This window comes from Lucilia sericata, unplaced genomic scaffold (genome assembly GCF_015586225.1).
Source record: "Lucilia sericata isolate MDLA Ls3-8-SP2 unplaced genomic scaffold, ASM1558622v1 Contig000009F_arrow, whole genome shotgun sequence".
NCBI lineage: Eukaryota > Metazoa > Arthropoda > Insecta > Diptera > Calliphoridae > Lucilia > Lucilia sericata.
In genome coordinates, this window is record NW_023994049.1 from 455,196 (window position 1) to 482,919 (window position 27,724).

Here is a 27,724-nt window from a genome sequence, read left to right on the forward strand (position 1 = left end):
AAATGAGTCACTGAGTCCAAATTATTTCAAAATGTTTTGGGGTTAAAATTATAATTTTTTACGAGATATATATCGAAATAAATATATTTTCTTTTTAACAGCCTATTATTTCGCACAGCACTGTGCATGCATATGTACATATGTATTTTGTTCTAGATTTGTGTACAAGCAGTCTTATATTTAAAAACAAAAGAATGAAAGCTTTTTTAGTACCTTTATAAGATTGGTCTCGTTCGAATGTATCATTTCCCGGTTCCTATATTGAAAATATATAAATATTTTGTATTGGACATACTTCAATAATTGTTCAAAATAAACAAACACCTGTGGAATTGTGTTAAAAATTAAATTGATAATATTCGGATAAATACTTAAAAGATAAATTTTTTGGAATAATTGTAGATTTATCATGCAAATACAGAAAAAAGTATTTAATAATGATGTAATAAATGTTTTTAGTACAATGCAAATTATTGAACTTGAAAGTGTTTTGGCATAAAAGCTTTTCATCTTGTGGCGAAAACAGACAAAAAATGGACGACAGACAGCAAAAATTTATATGATGTGAAGGAAACAACACTTATACATACATATACAAGAAATTTGTTTACAAACAAATTCATTGTTTATACGCAATATTTTAAATAAAAACAACAATAATAATTTAGAATGATCGATAACTAAAAAAAGAATAACGCGAGAGAAGAAAACGAAAGCGGATGAGAGTGAGAGAGCTTAGAGAAAAGTATCACTAACTACGTGTATATTAATGTGTTTAACGCGACAAATAAAATATCCAATAAACATATATATTTTTATTTTTAAAATAAAAAACTTCAAAAATAAAATCTAGACTAAAAATATGGCTAAAAAATGTAACGTGCGATCATTGAGTGATAGTTCTTTAGGAGAGTTGGCTAATCTGATTGTATCGACGCTGGGATATGCAAAGTATGCTCCGGACGTTGATCTCGATATTAACATTGTTATGGTTGAAATAAACCAATATTTAGAAATGGCTGGTGCGACGTCAAACATCTATCAGGATTTATTGCGAGTAATTCTGAGTTCCGACTACTTGGATGCAAGTATGCGTTTTACCTGTTTGCAGATGTTATTAAATTGTGGGGTTTCCTTTCTGGTGACCGAGGTTTTTCCATTTTCATATTATGAAAAAATACTACAGGTGATTGCAGCGCAAGGAGCTGGGTTACGTGTTCTTAATTTGAAAGGAATTTGGGTTAAGGATGAACACATGCACTACATGTTCGAAATTGTCAAGAAATGTCAATATCTTACAAAGCTTTTTGTTCCCTATATAGCTAACGATGATCTTCTGCAAGTGATTGGAAAAAATTGCAAACGATTGCAAGTACTAGACATATCTGGTGAGACGGATATTACCGAAATTGGAATAGAATATCTTAGCAAGGGGTTATGTGCGCAACGTTTAACTGTCATTGACGTCGGTATGCCAGGAGAGGAAAATATTTGTTACTCTGATATTGCACTTATTTTAGAAAATTGTCCCAATGTTGAAACTCTGTCAACGTATTCGTTCGTTGGACCTGCACTGAAATTTGTTCATGATAATGTTGATAAGAACTTTACTTGCAAATTAAAATATCTCCATGATACAGCTTCAGACGAAGAAGCTGTAAAAATAATAGTAAAGACGTGTCCAAATCTGGAATCAATTTACTTGGATACTCCAAAGGTTGGGTGTTTGCGTGCACTCGCTAATACCCAATTGCGAAAACTTAAAATATATAAATTTTCTTCAAATGAATTGGTGAAATTACTCGAAAATATCGGCCGAAATTTAGTCCATCTTACAATGATTAAAAGCAATGGTGACTTGGACTTGAATGTTTTGGCTCGAATGTGTCCTGGTCTAATTGATTTAGATTGCTATATGATGGATGGCTTAATTTATGCCAATTCTAATCACTGTCGTTTTACTTGCTTAGAGGGTCTTGAAATGTTAAGCAGTCCTATGACCAATATGGCTTTAAAGGCGCTAATATGCAATAATACACAACTAAAACGATTGGCTGTCGATAGTGTTTCATTCAACGATGAAGATATAGTAAGGTAATGTATTCTTCTATCTGTGTCGATTTTGTAAAAATAGATCTAAATGAAAAAGTATTGCATTCCTCAGTGCAAAAATAGGCGACATGAAATAACTCCCCAATGTAGCCATTTTCGATTTTGACTTTGAGGTCAATTTTCCCGAGAACGTTCATCACCAAAATTTTTTGATGACACCATTCAGTTTGAACGGATATATACATTAGGGTTATGAGTTTTTGCAATTTTTGCAAATATCAAAAATACCGTAGCATAATCAGATGTTGCGGAATGTGATATTATTTCTTTCGCGATCGCTAATAAAGTTCCCGCACCAAACGCGATGAAGTTTTGTATAAATATTACTTGTTCTAAATGAGCAAAATAAATATTTTCCGCAACACTTTTGCAATTTTGTTAGATTATATTAAAAAAAATATTGTTCATCATTACCCTATTACAGAATTTCAAATAAATCGCAATAATATTGCATATTTTTTTGACAATAATAAACATTGTCAGTGCTGTGCAAAATAATAGACATTTCCGTAAAGCTGAGATAACGCACCACACTAATATAGATATAGTTTTTTAACGTATGGATTCTAAGTTCATGAAAATAAAGTTTGAAATTAGGCATTTTCACATTAGATATTGAAAAGTATTTTGAAGCTCAAGGTTGAATGCATTTTTTTTATAATTTTAATTGAACTCCAAGCATGAGTTATATATTTTTTAAAATGGGATATATACGAAATTAATTTACATTTTGCAAATTTTAATTATATCTTATCCGTTGCATATTTTAAGCTATAATAAATTTTTCTACATACAATTTCAACTTTGAAAAGGATTTTAACTAAGTGCCCAGGAATGCCCAGGCAAATCCTTTAGATGTTATATAGCATCACCTATTATAAACAATACTTATATGTGAAATTCAGCTGCGATTAACTACGATTAACGAAAAAACTAAAAAAATCTAACTTATCCTAAAAATAAATTTTTTTGGCAAAACACACTATATATTTCCTCCTATTGGCCGAAATATGGGCGTACGGTTGACCGATCATTAATTATTAAATATAGGCGGGTCGTCATGAAATATGACCAATAAATTTATATTCATATATATATATCTATATTTTAAGATTTTAAAAGCGATACTGATATTTTAAGTTAATTGTAAATATTTCAGCATATTTTTGAAAGGTACTTTGTATAGGGACTATGGCCAATTTTATACCGATCATTACGAAAATTACCAGTATTATTTAAACTTAATAAAACTTAGTTGTGCAGATTTTTGTTTAGATAAAAATATATGTATTTAACATAATTATGAGCTCTAAAGTCACATTCGCAAGGTCCGCTTGCATGGAGTAGAGCGGAAATAATGGACCAATTTCAAATTATCTTGAAAATTGCGACCTATATTTTGTTAATAACTTCTTTATGGAAACACGGGAGGACTGACATCGTTAAATCGATTAGGGAAGTTAAGAGAAACGAGGAAGTTATTGATTTTTGATAGGAAAATACCATATTTTATCCACTGTGCGCTTGTGTAGTCTCCCTGCAAAAATTGGGACTACTAGGACTAGTCCAAAACTAATCCAAATATATGGAAAAACATTTAACAGTGTGATATCCTAGGTGAGGACCACGTAATCCATTAATACATTACATCGGAGTAATCCCAAAACTAGTCTCCTGCTGAAATTATGGGAGTACATGATCCGCAACATGGTCCTATGTAATGCAGGCTATGGATCATGTTGTTTTCAAAAAATATTAAACATGATCCATGCCTGCATTAAAAAGGTCTACTAAACGGATCATTTACTCCAATAATGTTTACAGGCGAGTAGTTTTTAGAATACTCCAATAATTTTTGCAGGGCTATTTGGCTCTTAAGAAACAAAAGGATTTTTGTATTTTTATTTCATTTTACTCACAATACTCTTACATCAGTGAGCTTTCAAACTTTACATATTTTTTTAGCTTTTTTACAGTTTAAGTTTGATTACACAAAAAATCTGAAGTTTCGATTTTTATACCCATCATCAAAAAAGATGGGGGGTATATTGATTTTGTCATTCCGTGTGTAACACATCGAAATATTGTTCACAGACCCCATAAAGTATATATATTCTGGGAGCTCGTAAGATTCTAAGTCGATCTAGCTATGTCCGTCTGTCTGTTGTTGGCACGATAGCGTCCACAAAAAAGCGATATTGAGATTAAATTTTGCCAAAATATTTCTTATTGATCAGAAATGTTTGTTATTGAAAATGGGCAAAATCGGTCAACGATTTCACATAGCCCCCATACAAATGTACCCCCTGGAATATTGTGTAAAAGGCTTCAAACATTCACAAATTCGTTGTTTATGAAGCAAATGCCAAGTCAGTTTTTTGACTTCCGAAATAAAATTCTGATTTTGGCGGACATAGGACCACATTGTGCACTACGCCCCCATATATACTTAAACATACGAATATAGCGATGAAATTCGACACACATAGGTTTCATGCAAGCCAATATGTCTCTACCAAAATTTATGTGGATCGGTCCATAATTGACCCTACCCCCCATATAAGGCCCCCTTTAGAAAATGACTTTAAAGCTCATTATTGGCGTGAAAATACGAGTAAAATTTGACACAAGTAAGTTTTATACAAGCCAAATTTTTCCACTAAATTTTTATGTGGATCGGTCCATAATTGACCCTACCCCCCATACAAGGTCCCCTCCATAAAATTACTTTAACGCTCATTACTGGCTTAAAAATACGAGTATAGCGATGAAATTTCACACAAGTAAGTTCTATAGATATTTGACATAAGTAAGAAGATATTTGACATAAGTAAGTATCTTAGGAGCCAAAACCTTTCCACCAAATTTTATGTGGATCGATTCATAATTGACTTTACCCCCCATATAAGGTCCCCTCCATAAAATTACTTTCACGCTCATTACTGGCTTAAAAATAAGACTATAGCTATGAAATTTCACAGAAGTAGGTTTTATATGATCCAAAATCTCTCTAACAAATTTTGTGTGGATCAGGCCTTAATAAGGTCCCTATCATAAGGTCCCTATCAGAAAATTACTCTAAGGCCCATTACTGCCTTAGAAATACGAATATAGCAATAAAATTCGACTCAAGTAAGTTCCTTACGAGCCAAAATCTCTTAACCAAATTTATGTGGATCGGGCCTTAATTGACCCTATCTCCCATATAAGGTCCACATCAGAAAATTACATTAATGCTCATTACTGGCCTAAAACCGGGTAAAGCGATGAAATTCGATATAAACATGACTTGTATAAACCAAGATCGTTCTACAAAATTTTAAGAGGATCGGTCTATAATTGACCCTACCCCCATATAAGGCCCCTTAAGAAAAACTCAGTACTGGCTTAAAAATACTAGTAGATATATGAAATTCGACATAAACTAGTTTTGTATGAGCTAACATCTCTCTACAAAATTTTGTGGAGATCGGTCCATAATTGACCCTACCCTCCATTTAAAGTCCCCATCAGAAAATTACTTAAACGCTCATTACTGGCTTAAAAATGCGAGTACAGTGATGAATTTCGACACTGATAAGTTCTATAGGAACCGAAATCTCTCTACCAATTTGTATGAGGATCAGTCCATTATAACCCCACCCCATATAAGTTCCGCCTCAGAAAATGACTACAACGCGAAAATACGAATACCGCAATGCAATTCGACATAAACTAATTTTATGCTAAAATCTCTCTACCATATATTATGAGGATCGGTCCATAATTAACCCTTACCAACTCCGTATAAGGTCCCTTTAAGAAAATGACTTATGCTCATTGCTGGCTTAAAAATACAAATAGATCTATGAAATTTGAAATATATAATGAACTGAAATCTTCCTACTTTCCTACTTTTATGAGAATTGGTCCATATATGAATAAATAACCCTACTCCCTATATTAATTAATATATTTAATTCGAAAGAGCACTGTCAATAGTTAAACCCCCATTAATGGACCTCTTTTAAATATTTCCCTTTATTCTCATTAATATCGATATACATATAATAATAAAATATTGATTGTGGGTATTAGGGATGCAATTCGGACTGAATTTCAAAAATTTTTCAAAAATTTCGGGACCCGATATCGGGATCTCGGGGTTTTCGGGATTTCTAAATCCCGAAAAATATAAGTAAATTTTTAAAAAAATCTTTATAAATTGCCGACAAAAATAACATTTTCTATTTCATATTACAATATGAATACACTTAATATGTGTTTACTAACACAGAAAGCTTTCCCATAAGTATTTTGTGAAATTTTTGGAAAACAAATTAATTCAAAGTACTAAAAATAATACAGTGCTTTCTAGATACAGCGGTACAAGGGTATACTCGGTCAATTTTTCAATATCAATTCATAAAATTTCCATCATAGGTACTGAATAGTCGAATAAAAACCTACTAATGAAGAGCCATGCGTCTTGCATGGTTTCCAAATTTACAATTTGTTGAAACCTACAATTTAGGTAGTATGTTTTTTGAGGATCCATACGAGGCTATAGCACCTTAGCAATTGAGCAAGTGTGCTCATGTGACAACCGTCTTGAGCTGAATATCGGATATATGGTTTTTAATGGCCGTAAACACTACAGAACTGGTCTATATCAAGTATAGCCATCGTAGTTCCAGCTTTTGCCAAGGTATCAGCAATATTATTTCCAGTTATATCCCTTGTCCTCTTACCCAAATAAGGGAATTATCATCTCGCCATCTTTTTAACAGGTTAACTGCCAGTATAGATTCTGATAAATTGAAGGGCTTTTGAGCTCATAATTATTTTTAATATACTCGTATCTCGACAAGAAAACGGCACAACTAAGTTTTATACTAGCCTTGAAGACCGTGTTGAGTTTCGGGCCTCTTTTGACACTAGCCCCCATACAAAGCCCCCTTCAAAAAATGACTTTAATGTCCACAATTCGCTTAAAAAGTCTAGTGTCACAGTGAAATTCAGCATAAATACATTTTATGTAACCGTAAATTCATCCTCCAAATTTTATGAGGATCGGCTCACATAGGGGCTTCGGGAAACCCCCCATATAAAGCTTATTTCAAAAAATTATTTTTTTAACCATAAATTGCATAAATATATCGGAGCTTCATGAAAAATTTACATTTTTCGTGCATGCTTATACAAAACAATAAACAAACAAAAACAAAACACAGTATCAAACGGTAAATTTTTTTTATTGTGATTTCTTATTTATAAAGCAACGAATGAACATTACGTTACGTTGTTATTGGCTAGAAACGTGAAATTAAGTATGTAGAGCCTGGATTAGGAGAGAACACATTAAAGGGGACATTTTGGTACGTTTTCGTTCTAAAAAAGGTACTTTTTGAATTTTCTATAATACTTAACCTAGAAATATGAAATTAAGTTTGTAGAGCCCGGATTTGGCGAGAACACATAAAAGGTGACTTTTGGTACTTTTTCGTTCTACAAAAGGCACTTTTTGCATTTTCTATAATATTGAACCTAGAAACATGAAATTAAGTATGTAGAGCCCGGATTAGGTGAGAACACATAAAAAGGGACTTTTTGGTATTTTTTTTGTTCTACAAAAGGTACTTTTTGAACTTTCTATAATATTGAACCTAGAAACATGAAATTTAGCATGTAGGGTCTTGATTAGGTAAGAATCTATAAAAGAGGACTTTTTGGTACTTTTTCGTTCTATAAAAGGTACTTTCTGAATTTTCTATAATATTGAACATAAAAACATGAAATTAAGTTTGTAGAGCCCGGATTAGGCGAGGACACATAAAAGGGAACTTTTTGGTACTTTTTCGTTCTACAAAAGGTACTTTTTGAATTTTCTATAATATTGAACCTAGAAACATAAAATTTAGCATGTAGGGCCTTGACTAGGTAAGAACCTATAAAAGGGGACTTTTTGGTACTTTTTCATTCTACAAAAGGTACTTTTTGAATTTTCTATAATATTGAACCTAGAAACATGAAATTAAGTATGTAGAGCCCGGATTAGGTCAGAACAGATAAAAGAGGACTTTTTGGTACTTTTTCGTTCTACAAAAGGTTCTTTTTGAATTTTCTATAATATTGAATCTAGAAAGATGAAATTTAGCATGGAGGACCTTGATTAGATAAGATCATATAAAAGGGAACTTTTTGGTACTTTTTCGTTCTACAAAAATCTTCTATAATATTGAACCTAGAAACATAAAATTAAGTATATAGAGGTTTGATTAAGTGAGAACCCATAAAAGGGGAGTTTTTGGTACTTTTTCGTTCTTCAAAAGATACTTTTTCTATAATATTGAACCTAGAAACATGAAATTAATTATGTAGAGCCTGGATTAAGTGAGAACCCATAAAAGGGGACTTTTTGGTAACTTACCGTTTTGCAATTGGTATTTTTTGATTTTTTGTAATAAAATTCGTACTGACTGTTTTTTAACACATCATGGTGAAGGGTATATAAGATTCGGCACAGCCGAATATAGAACTCTTACTTGTTTTTTAATCAAAACCTATTAAAATTCTCTTATTTAATATTTTATAATGTATAAATTTAGCGGGATTTTAAAATCCCGAAAATCCCCGGGATTTAGTTTTTGAAAATCCCGGTTTTCGGGAATTCCCGTTTGGCATCCCTAGTGGGTATATAAGATTCGGCATAGCCGAATATAACACTCTTAGTTGTTATATTTGAATTACTGGTTTAATTTAAATTATTAAGAATGTATTAAGGAAAAAATTGGTTTGTGGCCTCTGCTTATACGGATTAGTTCTCAATTATGGTACACAAAATAACCCGTGTAGGAGAGCGTTTTATTATGCGTAAGATAATCTTCTGTTGAATAAAAGTAGGGTGAATTCGACACCTATTTCTAGTGTTTTACATCGACATTTTGGAGCAAAAACCTTCTGCGGCAAATCGATTTTCTAAAATCATTAAAACAAATAATCTGTATGTGTGGGTACTAAATTTCAAAAAGGGAAAACCGCTTGCTTTAGCAGTTCCGGTGTAATTGGCTGAAAATTAAAAATTCGACGCCACATATCGGACAAATTTAAAACTTTACAGGAACACTTCTCACGATCCCTGAAACATATATTTGAAATATAGTAGTATTAGGCATCGTAATTCCTGTATCGTATCGTAATTCCTGCATCGTAATTTACTGTTTACCAACAAACATTACTCTTTTATTTATATAGATAGATAAATAGATTTAAAATTTTGTTTAGAGTAAATATCCTAAAGTTTTAAACATTTAGTCGCGGAAACTTTTATAACGCTTGGGAAAAGGTCTAATGACTATATTTATCTCTTAAAGGAACTTCCAAGGAATGTCCCTGAAATAAAATTATATAGAAATAGAGTTTTATAAATTTCTCTACAAAAATCTGCAATATTTAGTTTTATATAAGTCGATTTTTTTTATATAAGCCGATTTTCGTAATGATCAGGCCTTAAAGTCCCTTGTATTTTGTGCAATTTTAAGTTATTTACGTATATTTGCGTAAGTGATTCCAATATAAACAAGTATGAAGGATATATTCCCATTGCCGAATCTTATATACCCTTTACCATAGTATATTTAAAATATATTAATTTTATAAAATTTCAATTTATGTAATTTTCCCGACTCTATTATTACTTTAGCAATAGCAAAACAAAAGGAACAACAATAACGCTAAACGAAATAAAACACACAAAAAGAAATAAAATGCACAACACAATGAAACCAACATACACCCAAACATACGAAACAAAATACACAACGCAATGAAACCAACTGACATCCAAACATAAGAAACAAAAACAAAATACACAACGTAATGAAACCAACAGAAACACAGACAGGCATTTTGGCTGAAAACCTGACCGAAATCATTAGAAGTGTTTTTGGAGTAATTGGCTGGAATTTTTTAATAGTGTTGGTGTAAATTAGGCCCAAGGATGAACCCAACTGATTTTAGTTCAAATCGGTCCGCGATTTCGTCTAGCCCCCATACAATTTCCCCTCGAAATTGCCCTTATTTACACATAACTATGGTAATTGTGCAACAATCATGGTAAAATTTAGCATGGATCAGTTCTGTGTACTAAGAAATCGTGGTGTAAAGTTGGTGAAAATCAGGTCACATTTGACCCCATATAAAGTCCGCTTAAAAAATTCATTATAAATGGCTTAAAAACATCGGTATCGTGATGAAATGCGGTATGAACTTGTATTATATAAATATAAATCATATTATCAAATATTGATATGTTTAGTCCATAATTGTCCCTAGGTCCAAAATAAGGTCCCTTAAGAAAATATGTTTAGCAATTATAATTGGCTTAAAAATTGCATTACCTCGATGAATTTCGACATGAACGTGAATCATTTTATCTGATTTTATTATGATCGGGTCATAAGTGCCCCTGGGTACAACGTAAGGCCCATTAAGAAAATCAAACATACGTCTCATATTGTTATATTGTGTGTTTTGGTAGAAAAAGGGTAAATTTTTCAATAAAAGTAATAATTTCGAAAAATTGCCTTTTTTCTTATTTCCGAAAGTAGAGATTTAATATTTTATTACGATATATGTATAACAATTTTTGAACACTTGCTACTTTCAGTTTTAAAAACATTGTTTCTTTTTTTTATAGAAAAATTTAATTTTTTAATTTATAGGCGAATTTTTCCAGCATAAATATTTAAGTTATTTTTGACTTTAAAACATTTAAAATTGTCGTTTATCATTACTATAAGGCAAAAAAAAAAAAAAAAAAAAAAAAAAAATAAAAAAAAAAATGGCGCAAACTTTTTTGTTCCTGAATGTAGAGAGTTTATATTTTCTTGTAGTATATAACATTAAACTACTTTCACCCAAAGTATATTAATAAAGTAGCGACATCTCTTGTTGTACAACAACATCTACAACAACCACATGTATTTTGTTTTTGGAATAATTTAAGATTGTGTCAAAATAAAATTTCCTTGAACAACAATGTGAACAAAACATAAATAAAAAATATTACTTTTAAGTTAAAAATATTAACTATTTAATTATATTATTATATATTATACAATTTATTACACTTTTAAACTTCTTTAAAACCACTTTTAATTCACTTTTTCAACTTTTCACAAATTTTAACAAATAGCAAAGCACAATTTAAAAATGGCGACGTAAACAATGTTAACAATTTTCAAAACAAACTTTGACAACTTGCTTCATTTATCTAGTTTAAAAAAAATAGTCAGCTGTTCAAGTGATGCTACTTTATTAATTTACTTTGCTTTCACCTTTAAAATCCTTATCCTTTTTTTTGAGGGGGGTAAAAATGTGAAATTTTTATTATTTTTAAATTTTGAACGAATAATTTTAACATTAATATATGATATAATATACAGTGGCGAGCATATCTGGATACTGGAAACAAGTAGGAAAGTATATTCGGGCATGGCCGACCATATGATACCCTACACCACTGAGTATGTTAAAAATGTGGATTATTTTTAATAACAAAGCATTTAAGTTGTTTACCTTAATTCCGAAATATTTTAACAATTTGTTGAAAAAAGTGATTTTCTAAAAGAGGGGTTATATGGGGGCAAGGGTAAATATGGGCCTATCCTTATAAATTTTTGCACATGGCTTTACGTTTACATTAGAGTTATGTATGCTGGATTTCATCGTGATACAAGTGTTTATTAGTGAATTATTGACCTTCAAGTCATTTTCTGAAGGGGACTTTGTATGGGGGCTAGGGTCAAATAAAGTCCTATAATTACGAAAATCGGTAGTATTATTAACACGTATATAGAACTAAGTTTTGCCGATTTTTGTATAGATACTACAATATTTAACATAATTATTAACTTAAAAGCCCATTTTGGGGGTAGGGTTGTATGCGGGCTAGGTGAAATAATGGACCGATATCGTCTTTGGGCCGAAAAACACGTATGGTCCAAATTTCATCAAAATACCTTGAAAATTGCATCCTGTACCTTGCGCACAAAGTTTACCGGACAGACGGACGGACATGACTTAATCGACTCAGAAAGTAATTCTGAGTTTAAGGTAGGACCAATATTTTTGTGCGTTACAAACATCAGCACAAACATATAATACCCTCCCCACTATGGTGGTGTAGGGTATAAAAATTTAGATATTTGATTTAAAATAAGCAATAAAAAAAATTCGCGAATATTGAAACTTTAAGTTTTAGGAAATTTTATTAAAAAAGTCAATGTATCCACTTTTGCACGTTTAAATTTAATTAATCTACCAACACAAATAAATTTAAAATAGTACTGCTACTTGATTTATATTTGAAGAAACCATCAAATCAAACAGTTACCATTTTTGTGTCATATTTGTAATTTTCTGCAATTTTCTAGTTTTAATAAAAAAAATATCAAGTTTATTGGAAAACCAAATGGTCGAAATGACAAAAAATAATCAATGTGCTCGTCAAATTGCCAAGAAGATAGGAATTTGCCAACGAAGAGTATTATAAGTGCGAAAAAGAAAAAATATAAGCACCCCAGAAGTTAAGAAAGGTGGATGGTGCTTGCTTTCGGAGAGAGATGCCAGAACTATGGAGCGTTTATTGACATCCAAACAGATAAAACACCAAAAACAGGCTCCTGTCGCCATAAATAAGCCTTTTAGTGAATGGACAGCCAGGAGAGCTCTTCGTAGAATTGGCGTTATATGAGCCGTAAATCAGAAAACACCAGCGTTATCAGAAAAAAATTGAAGGATCGTCTTAAATTTTGCAAAAAGCACAAAAATTGGAGTACTGATGACTGGAAAAGGGTTATATGGTCCGATGAAACGAAGACTAATCGCTTTCAGTCTGATGGCATGGAATATTACTAGCACCGCCCTTATGAAAGCCTAAAAAAGCACCAAGTAAAAGAAACGATGAATCGTGGGGGTGGTAGTCTGATGGTGTGGGCTTGTTTCAATTGGTAGAATATCGTTCCTTTAGTAAAATTAGAGGCTATAATGAAAAAGGAGGATTATTTGAGCATTTTCAATCCAATATTCCAGATTTTGTGGAAGAATGTGCATATCCAGAGTCAGAGGTTATACTCCAATAGGATGGGGATCCGAAGCATACGGCAAAAAATCGTAAAGAATTGGCTTTCAGCGCATAATTTTCAAACGATGCAATGGCCAACCAATTGAAAATTTATGGGCATTGTTAAAAAAACGTCTTGCGCAATACGATAATGTACCAAGAAATCTTATCGAGAGTACAAAGAGAGTGGGCTAATATTCCGCACCGGAACATTGAGACCTTGGTCGAAAGTACGCCAAAACATATAAAAAGTGTCATAAAAGCAAAAGGGCTTTGCACAAAATATTAAAATTAAGGTTTTTATAAAACGTGCAAAAGTGGATACTTTGACTTTATTCATAAATAAGTTTTAATTTTTAGATTAATATTTTATTATCATGAATTTAATTTTGTTTTCTTTTTATATAGTTTTACTGAATATTTTAAATTAAAAACTTCATTACTTTTCTTTTATTTTATGGGTTTTATTGCATTTTTAAGTCTTATTTGCTATTTGCAAATATACCATGTATATTTGCTCGCCACTGTAAGTACATATATAAAACTGAAAGTAGCAGTTGCTTTTGCCTTTCAAATAAAAAAAACAAGTTAGAGTGCTATATTCGGCTATGCCGAATCTTAAATACCCTCCACCAGCAAGCTACGATTTTTATATACAAAATACACATTTATGTCAAATTTTATCCCGATGACTTTGATTTTAATGAGCGTTTAAGTAATTTTCGGAAATGATCCTTATATGGACCGATCAAGAAAAAATTTTGTATAATGATTATATGCAAAAAAAGATTTTCAGTCGAATATTACTCCAATTGATTTATTAATTAATAAAATATGTGCGTTTAAGTGATTTTCGGAAGTGGACTTTATATAGGAGCTATAACCAATTATTGGCCTCTCCAGAAAAATTTCGTAGAGTGATTCGTATGTATTTACACAAAACATATTTGTGTCGAATTTTATCAAGATACCTTTATTTGACAATTAAATATGTGCGTTTAAGTGATTTTCGGAAGTGGGCTTTGTATGGGAGCTACGACTAATAATGGACCGATCCGAATAGAAATTTGGTAGAATGATTTGTATGTACACAAAACATATTCAGCTCGAATTTTGTCACAAAAGTTTTATTTATCAATGAAATATGTGTGTTTAGGTGATTTTTGGAAGTGGACCTTATATGGGAGCTATGACCAATTGTGGACCGACTGTGAACTACGTTTGGTTTTATGATTTCTATTCATATTATATTTGTATGTACAAAATTTTGTGTTGATACCGATATATTTGAGGGAGTTATTAACGATAAACTAATTTCCGGGAATATACACCTTTGTATGGGGGCTATGGGAAATATTGGATCAATTGTTATGAGTTTGAACATACTTGATCCCTGGCACAAAAAAATAATGTGTGACAAAATTCATCGAAATATCTTTGGAAGTTTCTGAGAAAACTACTTAAGAATTGGGAAAAAAGCGTTATTTTTTTCGAGGTAGTCTGAAAATTTTACTCATAACTTTTTACGTCGTCAACCGATTTTTCTGATTTTTAATACCAAACTGTACCGGATAATAAAGAATGTTTTGGTTGAATTTCGTGAATTTCTTTTGCTTCGTTTTAACGTGAGCGTGTTTTACACAGACAGACAATATAAAACCTCTATTCGTTTAACCACAAAAAATATCATATAAACCTGATAAAATTTCGAAAAAACGCCAAAAACGCATTTAATTTTCTTCACTTTCCTGACCTTGACATGGTCTCAAATTTACAAATTTCAATATATAATGCAGAATGAACTGCATACTCAGATTCTTAAATTTCTTTAAATTAATTTTAGTGAGACATCCAAACATAGGAAGCAAAATGCCCAAAATAAATAAAATGCACATCGCAATCAAACCAATATATGTATGTATGTACATTCAAACTCACATTTTTTTCCAACAAGCAATGTTGTTGTTTCTTATTTATCAAAGCATGCAAAAAATTATATTTTTCAATGGTTGTGTCGGATTTTTACTTATATTTCCGTTATTTATATAGGGATTTTGCTGATTTTAATTAGGAAACTTCTCGAAAGCATGTCTGACAGAATTATTGAGGATTTGGATCCCGAGGATATCTTGGGTCTTTAGAAAACTGATTTCAACAGACACACAGACGGACAGACAGACGGACATGGCTTAATCGGCTCCGCTATCTATAAGGATTCATAATATATGTACTTTATAGGGTCGGAATATTATATTTTGGAAATTACAGCCCTTCTCAGGAGGGTGAAGGGTATAAAAATTAGTTTCGATATTTAGAACAAGTAAAATCACTGAAATATATTTATGATGATATGTTTAATCAATGTGATCAAATAATATAAAATATAGTAATTCTATCAATGAGACGCAGAATCATTAACAAAAATACTAAGTAGTCTTTCAAAATCTTTGACTGCCAAAGAAGATCGACTTTTACCCAAGGAAAGCCACTGAAACGCACATTTATATTCTTCAAAGACCAAATACGAATTAGGAATTAAACTATGTTTAAATTTAAACATAGTTTAAATAAAACTTAGGTTCATGGAACCAATATTATAATTTAATAAATTTACAAATATTGGTGGTTATCATAATATAAGGTCCAAAAATTTAATATTTTTCAGCCAATACACACACTAAAATATATTTAGAACCCAAATCAAGAATAACTATTCATAAAATAAAGCATTCAAAATTTGAGAGAAATGAGAGTTTAATATGTAATAGTTCCATAATGGTATACGCCGATGTCCCCATACTTGGAAGGGCTAGGATGGTATTTAATGTTAGTTTTATTGAATAAGAACTAATATTTTACTATTCAAATAAAATCTACGTAGACTACATAAAGAGTAAGGGTTACCGTAATACTTTTCGTTTATCAAGAGAAAAGTATCAAAATCTAAGACTATTTTATTTCTATAGATTCAAGCAAGGAACCGGAAACTTTTTATTTTAAATATTTTATCATATAAATATCTCTTTTGTTGAAAATTAATTTTTATTTGTTAAAAAAATATTATAATAATTTTTATTTTCAAATATAAATATCCCTTATGATGAAAAATTAAAAAATTATATTAAAATAAATATCAAAAACCATTTTTATTTTCAATTATTTAGGTTAGGTTACGTGGCTTGCTCGCTAGTAAGCGAGTTCACTCGGAGACCTTGTGGGCCATTGTGATACCCTTAGAATTGCCATTCCCTAATATTGAGAGAACGATTTCCCTCCCTAATTTCGTTAACTACTTGGTTCGTTCTGTATCCGTGAAAACCAGCCGGTGCTTCTAATAAAACCGAACATGTTTACTAGTAACGCATCTCTGAGACTGTCAAGATCATGGAAAAAAGCTCTACCAAGATAGAGTAGTCTGTGCTCTACAGTAGCTATAACGTGGGAAGCCCATACGTTCCGACATATTTCTAATCATACAGTACCCTGTAGAAGCCTAATCAAGTTCTTACTAAGAGTTGTAAGAGTGGGCCAGAGCAGTCTCTATATTCTACAAGTGGTGATATTTGACCACCTGAGTTCCATCTCACTCAAAGCCCATTCATCTATCAATTTTGATAGGGTCGTCAGAGGAGTGTGAATATCCATTTGCGCAAGGGTTAAGTCTAGGGTCGACCCTTTGGTTGCGCATTCATTAGATATTTCATTTCCCCTGATTCCCTCATGTCCTGGAACCTATATCAACTCAACGTGATGTTGTGTCAGTTGTGCCAATGATTGAATACAACTGAGAAGACATTTCGACTTAACATTGAAGTTAAGAACTTTGATTGATCCAAGTATATATGTATAGTCCAATTTTCGAGATTTAGTTCCCGGATTCTTCTCGGGGCTGTACAGATGGCATACATATATCTCTGCCTGAAGGACCGTGTAGGTGTCAGGTATTCGAAGATACAGTAGAAGGTTTAGTTTTTCAGAGAAGATTCCCGATCCCGTGCCCCTTTCTGTCATTAAGCCATCAGTATAGATTGAGATCCCTTGTCGGTATTCTGGTCTTGAATGACCTATTAAAATTCAGTGTAGATAGAATGTAGTATGTTTCCTGCCCCATGATTGGCCTGCCTTTCTTTTGTAGGATGGTGCCATGACCAATGCGGTCGTGCTTCAGTCCGTTCGACTGTTTAAGTCGTAGAGCAGATTTAGCAGAAATGCATTTGATATATGAATCAAGGCTAGTCTCTAGACTAGCCTGAGGGGTGGAGCTCAAACAGCCAGTGATTGCAAGACATGTTAATCTTTGTACCTTATTTAGAATAGAGAGGTAAGTCTTGGTATCCACCGCTCTCCAACAAACAAGAACTTCGTAGGACAAAATAGGTCTTATGACCGCGGTGTACATTTAGTGCACAATGTATGGTTTAAGACCCCATCTTTTCCCAAAGATTTTCTTACATATATAGAAGACATATAGTGCCTTCTTCATTCGACTCACAGCATTTCGTTTCAACGTGAGCTTAGAGTATAAAATTACGCCAATATATTTGGCTTCGCTTGAGGTATTCAGAATGGTACCATCCAAACGCAGGAGTCTGAATTCTGGAATTTTGTACCTCCTGGTGAAAAGAACCAGTTCAGTTTTGGTCGGGTTGACACCCAGACTGTTTTCCTTGGCCCATGATAGTAGAACGCTGAGGGCTGATTCCATGAGTTCACTTATTTTAGGAAGAAATTTCCCTTGAATAAGAAGCACAACATCGTCAGCATATGAGTCTGAAAAGAATTTTCTTTACGACAAGATTTCACAGGCGTGGAGAGACGACACCACCTTGTGGTGTGCCCCTTGTCACAGCATTCCTTGTCTTGCCAATACCCATATTAGAGTTAATGGCCCTGCTCTTGAGCATGTTTTCTGTCCAATTTTTTATACGCTATAGTCCAAGAAAGATGCCATAACATATTCTTTTATGTCAAGTGTCTTCTCTAAAGTTCCGATGTCTTGTAAGGCTGTCTCCACCAACCTCCCTTTCAAGTATGCGTGTTGTACCCCACAGAAAGTATCAGGAGAGATGATGTTTCTGAAATGGATGTCGACCAATGTTTTCAATAAAAACGATGACAGACTGATCGGTCTATAGTCTTTGGCGGTAGTATGGTTAACTTTTCCCGCTTTAGGGATAATACCACTGTAACCTCTTTTCATACTTTAGGAATGTATCCTGTTTCCAGGCTGCTCCTAAATATCATAATTAGCTATGGCATTTTCATCATCGCTGCAACCCGGAAAATGTGTCTCCATAAGCAGTTCCAGAGTTTCGGTGCTACTTTCAGTAAAGTTACCATCCGGTTTCATCAGAAACCCAGGCGTACCGGGGTCTTTGGATAGCACCTTACGTAGGCGTGGTACTCTCCAGTTCCTCACAGAAACGCTTCAAAGATTCCTTCTTAGCTCGTCTGGTTTCCCTCTTGAAAGTGCTGAAGCTTTGACGATAATTGTCCCAGCTTAACGGGTTTTGATCCCTCTTCGCTTTATTAAATAATTTCCTACATTTTTTCCTTAGCCGCATTAGTTTAGGATCCCACCATGGTTGCCGGAATTTCCTAGGTACCTGCCGCTCCCAACATGAAGATGCTTAAGTCTCTGCACCGTGCCCGAAGACTCAAGGTGACTACCCGCAGCAGTAATATTCCATCATTTGATTTCAATAAAAATTTTCAATAGTTTTATATGAAAATTGTATATGTGTAATTTGAATAAAACGCGTATAAAGAGTACTCCTCAAAGATGTATGTATATGGAAAAAACTTACTCCATTTAACATTTTGTTGTCCTATGTGAGGACCACGTAATCAATCTATGCATTACATCAGAGTAATCCCAAAACTTCTCCCTTTATAAAATTGTAGGCGTACATGATTCCCAACATGCTCCTATGTAATGTAGACAAAGGACCCTGTTGTTTTCAAAGTGTTTACATTACACTACTTAATCATGTACTCCAATCATGTTTACAGGAGAGTAGTTTTAAGATAACTTTAATGGATCATTCATTTTTTACGGAAATTCAAATATTTGTTTTTGTTAAATATTTTTTCATTTGATGAAAAAAGTTGAAAATAAATTCAAACTTTACTGATAAATATCATACACGATGAATCTGTTTTTGATTGAAATGAAAATATTTTTTCAATAAATAAATATCTTGATGGATAAATATATTTAAAAAAATATACTAAAATAAAATAATACGGTCCTTGGATTCAAGTCCATTGAGATTATAGTATACCTTGTATCCATTTCAAAATTATTTGTTATTTTTCAAAATAAAATATTCATACATAGGTAGGTATATGATAATATACTATCGGGTTAGAAATGTCCAAAATTATTTGTGCCAATACTAATTTTGTTCCTTGGGTTATAATATTTTTACATATTCAAAAGCCAGTGGTTGATTTATCGCCCTTTTTAATATGCCCTTTTTAATATGCTCGGTATATTAGGTTAGAATATAATTTGTAATTGTATTGTAATGGACAAATAAATATTCACATTTTATTAAACATTTTGTTGATCGTGATATTACGATTTTCCTTTATATGGAAGAAAATTAAGATATTCTTTGAAAAATAGAAGAATAAATATCGAGGGACTATATTCAATAGTCTATATCTAAAATAATGCAAGTTTTCAGAAGAGCAAAAAACTGTTTATTTTTCTTCTAGAAAATATTTTTACGAACATAAACCCTAAAGGGGCAAAATTATTTACAAATTTATATCAGATAGAGCTTTTTTACCAAAAGATAGAGAGTTTTTCATAGAAATATAACATTTTTATTTGATTTAATATCAATCAATATTTTTTTAAATGTTTTTACTTATGTTTTATTATGTTCAGCATGTCCAAATTAGTTAGGAAACTTGTTTTGCAACAGAAAATTATCCAAAAGGATAGAGTTTAAAGCAATTTTTGGAATAGATATAGGGTTTTGCATCCTTAATTTTCCTTGAAATTTATATCACTGATGCGGGACTGTTTGCTGGATATTTTGCCATCAAAATCTCATTATCATTCAAATTACAGATAGCGATTATTGAATATAGTCCCTCTATATGCTTCATCTTGATAAAAATAATTGTTTAAATTAAGTTGTTTTATAAATGTATAAATTTTTGCATAGGCAAATAACTTAATTGACTCACAGTATATATATGTACATAATAACAATTTAAACTTATAATTTCAGCATTTTTATTGAACATGACTTTAATGCACTAGAAGATGTTTGGTTTACCTTAGCGCCAAATTTAACTGTTCAATCTATTGAGGTAAGTTCAAAAAGTGCTGGTCTACACAGGAAAACTTCAGTTGAGAAACTTTTTCTTAATTCTCTTTTAAAGCTTTCTTAATGTCCACACATAAAAACTTATGTTTCAGCAACTATGTATTAATTGCATTGATTTGTTTTTGTACGAATGAGAAGAATAAGAAAACAAAACAAGTTTCTTAGTACAAGAAACTTCGTATCGCGAGAGAGACGAATGATATTTTTCTTATTCTCTCACATACAAAATCAAAAATTTCCCAAAAAAAGTTTCCCTGTGTAGACCATTCGGCTGTGCTGAATCTTATAAACCCTTAGTGTGTTTTAAAAAGAGTTTATACTTATTTTATTACAAATTAAAAAAAAAAAAACTAAATTATTTACAATGTTTTAATTTATTGTGTTTTCAATTTTTAATCATTTAATTTAGTTGAAATTTGATTTTTTCTTATCTTTTTTAAATTTTAATTTTACATCATATACACAATCTCCGATCGTTAACTTTGGCATTAACATAGCAATACAGGTTATTTTCACAAATAATCAAACTAAATGTAACAATAACATATGATTCTGTATGTTGTTGTTGTTTTCATTCTGTTTGCATGCAATGACAAAAATTCTCATAGTCATTTTTACAATATTTTCATGGGTTTCGGAATTTAAATTTTCGTTAAACCATGTAAAATACCTTTTTGTTTTGTCATTACAATACTTACATTTTTAACAAAATAGATCTAGAATACCATAAAATAATTTTTCCCACATTTTTAGTTTTGTCAAAAAAAGTGTTTATCTGAACCATAGTGCATTGTGAAAGTAGCTTAAATATGTAATTTATTTTCTTTCTACTTTTATTTATAGATATTAATGGAAAGATGTCCTGAATTGCAGTCTGTTGGTCAACTTAGCGGCTGGTCCCTAACACCGGATGATCTCGCTCTAATACGAGGACTTTTGAAAAGCGGAAATTCTAGTCTTGTACTTACACCAAATGGTTTTTTTCCTTAATATCAATATCTATAGATTTTTATTCTATTCTTCCTAGGCTACTACTATTACTCACGATCACTAATCTAATCTTTTTATCTACTAAACAATTCAAATTGAATTCTAGTGTGGGACCAAAAATCAAACAATTATTTTTTTATTTCACTTTCAGCGTCTTCAATGATTTAGAAAATGTCTACTGTACATAGATTTCTGCTATTACATACACATTATTGTGTTTATGTATGAATGGATGTTATTAGCGGAAATACGTCCGATAAAAGTCAACAAACGATTTTATTATTAAGATAAAATTATTCATACTTATTGTGCTACAATTGCACACATTTTTAATTTTAAATATTCATTATTTCTTGTGATTTGTAATTATGATTATTTTTAATTTAAAATATTCGTTATTTCTTGTGATTTGTAATTATGATTATGAAATATATAGTACCTACATATGTATTTAAATACATATACATATGAGCAAATATCAAAGTTTTTTAATTCCATTGAAATTGAACTAAATTGTTAATAACTGTGGTAAGAGTAAAATGTCAAACAAATTTTTTACAGGATTATATACACAACACTTCCAGCCTAAAAATTGCTTAATTGTAAAACTCTAGGTCAAAGAATAAACAAGAAGTGAAACGCTGTCATTTTTTTACAACAATAACATTACGCTCTTCTCACAGACGAGTGCTGTGTAAATCCAACACATATGTAAACATTTTATTCTCTCTCCAAACTTCAAAACTTTTTCGCGAAAATTTGAGGATAATAGCACTTTGAAATATTTTTTATCACTTAACATTATATTTTATAATTTTTTGAACAATTTAAACACATTTAATAGCCCGAAAATAATATATTTTTTATAAACGAAAAAAAAATATTTTTTATTTTTTGACATTGAATTTTTGTTGGTTGAAATTAAAACTAAAAAAAACAATGTTGTAAATTTTCGTATGGTAAACGAAAAAGATATTTCAAATAAATAATTTATTTTTTCAATATTATAGATTAAAAAACAAATAGACGTGTTTATAAAATGTTTGTAGATAAAATATGTGGAAAATATCTTAAGAAACCTTTCAAAGTATAAATTGAAATGTAATATTTTTTTTCAATATTTTTCAATACGATTTTTTGCAACTATGTTGACTTGAGAATTCTACTAATACATTCTTAGAGTTAGGTACCGGATGACAGTAGACTTAGGTACTTTTGACAACAGTTTCATTTCTTATTTATTCTTTGCTCTAGGTCTTCATTTCTACACGTAATCGGTTTTGGAAGTTTACAAAATTAAACAAGAGCGCTATATTCGGCTGTGCCGAGTCTTATATACCCTTCACCATAGTGTATTTAAAAAAATGCTTAATTGTAAAACTCTAGGTCTTCATTTCTACACGTAATCGGTTTTGGAAGTTTACAAAATTAAACAAGTAAGAGTGCTATATTCAGCTGTGCCGAATCTTATATACCCTTCACCATAGTGTATTTAAAAATTTTCGATTTTATAAAATCTAAATTTATTTCATTTTCCCGACAATATCATTATTATAGTAATAGCTAAACAAAATAAACAACAACGCTAAACGAAAAAAAAAACACACAAAACACGAAATACACAAGGAAGTAAAACCAACAGACTTCCAAACATACGAAACGAAGTAAACAAAAACAAGTAAGAGTTCTATATTCGGATGTGCCGAATCTTATATACCCTGCACCATGATGTGTTAAAAACAGTCAGTACGAATTTTATTACAAAAAATCAAAAAATACCAATTCCAAAACGGTAAGGTACCAAAAAGTCTGCTTTTATGGGTTCTCACTTATAGAAATTTCAAAAAGTACCTTTTGAAGAACGAAAAAGTACCAATCCAGACTCTAGATACTTCATTTCATGTTTCTAGGTTCAATATTATAGAATATTTAAAAAGTACCTTTTGTTGAACGAAAAAATACCAAAAAGTCCCCTTTTATGTGTTCTGACCTAATCCGGGCTCTACATACTTAATTTCATGTTTCTAGATTGAATATTATAGAAAATTCAAAAAGTACCTTTTGTACAATGAAAAAGTACCAAAAAGTCCCCTTTTATAGGTTCTTACCTAGTCAAGGACCTACATGCTAAATTTTGTGTTTCTAGGCTCAGTATTATGGAAAATTAAAAAAGTACCTTTTGTAGAAGGAAAAAGTACCAAAAGTCACCTTTTATGTGTTCTCGCCAAATCCGGGCTCTACAAACTTAATTTCATATTTCTAGGTTAAATATTATAGAAAATTCAAAAAGTACCTTTTTTAGAACGAAAACGTACCAAAATGTCCCCTTTAATGTGTTTTCTCCTAATCCAGGCTCTACATACTTAATTTCACGTTTCTAGCCAATAACAACGTAACGTAATGTTCATTCGTTGCTTTCTGTTTATAAACAAGAAATCACAATAACAAAAAAATTCACCGTTTGATACTGTGTTTTGTTTTTGTTTGTTTATTGTTTTGTATAAGCATGCACGAAAAATTTAAATTTTTCATGAAATTTTCAGAGGTGGTCCCGGATTTTTACTCATATCTTCGTTATTTATGGACCGATTGGGCTGATTTTAAATAGCGTTCTATTCGATCGTATTTCCGATAGAATTATTGAAAATTCGGATCTCGCAGATATCTGGGGTCTTCTGAAAACTGATTTCAACATACACACAGACAGACGGACAGACGGTCAGACGGACATGGCTAAATCGACTGCTATCTATAAGGATCCAGAATATACATACTTTATAGGGTCGGAAAATTATATTATAGAAATTACAAACGGAATGACAAACTTATACTTATATACCAGACGTCGGCGCTAGTATTGTTCTGACCACGAATATTTTCGGCAAATTACATGTACACAACACGATCGCAGACGTGTTTAAAGCATTGGTGGCCAGAAAGAGAATTTTTAAAATGCATATGTTGTAGTGTAAAATATGAAAGAGAACATAAATGAAAATATGTGTGCTTTGCACTGAAAAAAATTATATGTTTGTACTTATTTGTGTTATTCATATTATTTGTATTATAAATGAACAAACAGAGGGAATGTATACATCGATGTATGTATCGACGAAACGATGTATTGATGCATATATTGATGTAAGAATGTATTAATGCATATGTTGATGTATTTATGTACAAATGTATGTATGTATGTCCGTCTATAAGTGTTCAAATGATTAACCGTTAATCGATAAATTTTGGCGATTAATTGCTTGAATAAATGACAATACAAATATAATTGTAAATAATTATTTACATAATAAATCTATCTATCAAAAGTATTTATACAAACATTTATTTGTAACGGCTTTTCAAAATATTCTCTGTGTATCATTTCATAAAGAGACCAACTAAATTAAATTGTTTTTGTTTTGTGTATAGTTTGTTTTGTTGCTGAGAACATTCGTATTGCATGTGTATGAGTGAGAATAACAGAATGCCCGCAGGGGCATGTTTGGCCGCCAATGGTTTAAAGAATTTGCAAACACAACTTAAAAAAACAAAAACAACTTGCAAAAACAAGAGCATAATTTACAAATTTTCTAGAATGCATAACAATGAAAGTAAATAAGTTCATCTTGTTTCATACTTTTTTTGTACATTTTAATTTGAAATGTTGTTTCTATGTGAAGAAATTATCATTCTTATGTACATTGATTACATTTTGTTTATAAATATTCGCATTTTACAGTAATGCAATTTAATCTTCAAAATTAAAAATAACCAAATATTTTTTTCAGTGCAATTTAATTGAAGAAACCCTGCCAGCAACTCAACTAACTTTAAATGCATTAAAAGCCGACTTTTTCATCAACTAGTTATGGTTGATTCTTGGATTATTTTTAATGGAGCCAACTGACTATCTTAACATGGCGATGTCCTACGTAGTAGTCAATTGTCCGACTCTGCATGACTTTTCAACTAGCTTAAAGTTCGTTACTAAAAAATTAGCTTAAAGGTAACTCTTTATTAACTAACTTAAAGTTAGTTGCAGAAAAGTCAAGTAATAGTTTTCTTTTGTATTCCCTACTGTATTAATTAATTACATTTTAATTAAATATATTTAAAATTTAACTACTAGTTATCTAAATTACATTTCGCTTTAATACAAGTTATGATATTAGTTCGTTAAAATTAATAGACATCAGTTTTCTGCAGGGGAACTAATAATAACACCGGTATCCATAAAATTATGAATGATTTGTTCATTATTTCCATGAGTCCCATTGATCCAAATCTAAAATAAATTTTTAAATTTTATGTGTAATGTTAACTGTTAATGTATTATATTTACAGTATTAATCAGCAGAATTTAGATTTTAGGGACCGAGTTTTGAAATATTTAACCTTTTATAATTAATTTTTCCAATTTACTGACTCTAATTTCACAACGTATACAAGAAAATGACTAAAATGTAAAACAAAATTCCAAATAATAAAGAAACATGAGAAAACATGTCGAAACAAAATGCTCTCCAGATAATTTTGGGGTACTCCCGCATTATATGATAGTTAGCTTGTAGCTAGTCTTTAAAAGTCGGTTGTTTACGTTAATAAATACCAAATTTTGGAACATTTCTGCATTACATTGTTGTTTGTTTATAGTCAGTCTACTAAAGTTAACAAATAAAATCATAATAATAGGGAAACAAGAGAAAACATGTTGAAATACAATTAATTCTCTCCAGATAATTTTGAGGCACTTCTGCATTACAATATAGTTAGCTTGTAGTTAGTATTTAAAAGTCGGTTCTTTACGTTGCCAAATACAAAATTTCTGGACAGCTCTGCATTACATTGTAGTTAGCTTATAGTCAGTCTGTAAAAGTAAACTGACAGAGTACACATGGCAATGAAACACACAGCCATTCAAATATACGAAACGAAATAATAATAAAAAAAAAAAAAAAAAAACAAAATACACAACGCAATGAATAAGCAGTGTTGTTGTTGCTTATTTTTTATAAAATTTTCAGAGGTTATCTCGGATTTTTACTTATATCTCCGTTGTCTATAGACGGATTTGGCTTATTTTAAATAGGAAACTTCTCGAAAGCATGTCTGATAGAATTATTGAAGATTTGGATCCCGAAGATATCTGGGGTCTTCAGAAAACTGATTTCAACAGACAGACAGACAGACGGACAGACAGACAGGCAGACGGACATGGCTTAATGGCCTCCGCTATCTATAAGGATTCAGAATATATACTTTATAGGGTCGAAAAATTATATTTTGGAAATTGCAAACGAAATGACAAACTTATATATACCCTTCTCACGAAGGTGAAGGGTATAAAAAACAAAATAAAACCAACAGACATCCAAAGACCTGCGCCGTGTCGGCTTAAGCGGCTGAGCTGAGCCGCCGAAGGATTTCAGCAAACAGCCGCCGCCGAAAAATTCTCGGCTGGAAGTCGTCTTAAATGCAGCCGCCATTCCCAATTGTATTTATTTTTTATTTCATCTCAAAAACTTGTGTTTGCCTGCAACGACAAAAATTCTTATTTTTTTGACATAATTTTCATTTGTTGTTTCGTATTTTTTCTCATTTATCTCATATTTATAGACCGATTTTGCTAAATATAAATGGGAATCTTCTCAAAAACATGTTTGATGGAATAATATAAGATCACGGATATCTTTGTTTTTAGAAAACTGATTTCTACAAACATGTAAAACAAAAAATATATAAAGTATGAAAATTACAAAAACAAAATACATAGGTTTGACAGGAGACTGCATCGAACATCCGAAATTACAGCTTCCTTGGGTCCAATAATGATCCCTTTGTACATTTACTACAAGAATGGCATAATCCAAAATTCTCTTTTCTTGAACTGAGTGATACAAAACCTGCGTCATTCTTAATTCTTTCATATAGATTTATCAAATTTCAAATATGTATATTATTTTCGATGTGAGATCGATTTTTTGTAATGCAGACATAGATCATGTTTTTTTTTTAAACAACATGGTCCATAGCCTGCGTTATATAAGTAGGACAATGTTACGAGCCATGTACTTCCATAATTTTAGAAAGGGAGTAGTTTTGGGATTACTCTGATTTCATGAATATGTATAGAGATTACGTGATCCTCACATAAGACTTCACAATGTAAAATGGA

At 31.3% G+C, this 27,724-nt stretch overlaps 1 protein-coding gene across 3 annotated transcripts; it reads left to right on the forward strand.

The window, feature by feature from the left end:
- The first annotated feature begins 215 nt into the window (after positions 1-215).
- LOC119602770 lies at positions 216-22,028 on the forward strand. Of its 3 annotated transcripts, none has more exons than XM_037954482.1 (4): positions 216-2,094; positions 20,464-20,545; positions 21,406-21,522; positions 21,704-22,024. In XM_037954482.1, the coding sequence occupies exons 1-4, from the start codon at positions 863-865 to the stop codon at positions 21,713-21,715; spliced, it is 1,443 nt and encodes a 480-aa protein (XP_037810410.1). In that variant the 5' UTR covers positions 216-862; the 3' UTR covers positions 21,716-22,024. The 3 variants fall into 3 exon arrangements, with proteins under 3 accessions (XP_037810410.1, XP_037810394.1, XP_037810402.1); XM_037954474.1 differs by having other exon boundaries at positions 863-2,094; positions 21,590-22,028; XM_037954466.1 differs by having other exon boundaries at positions 21,406-22,028.
- The last annotated feature ends 5,696 nt before the right edge of the window (positions 22,029-27,724 follow it).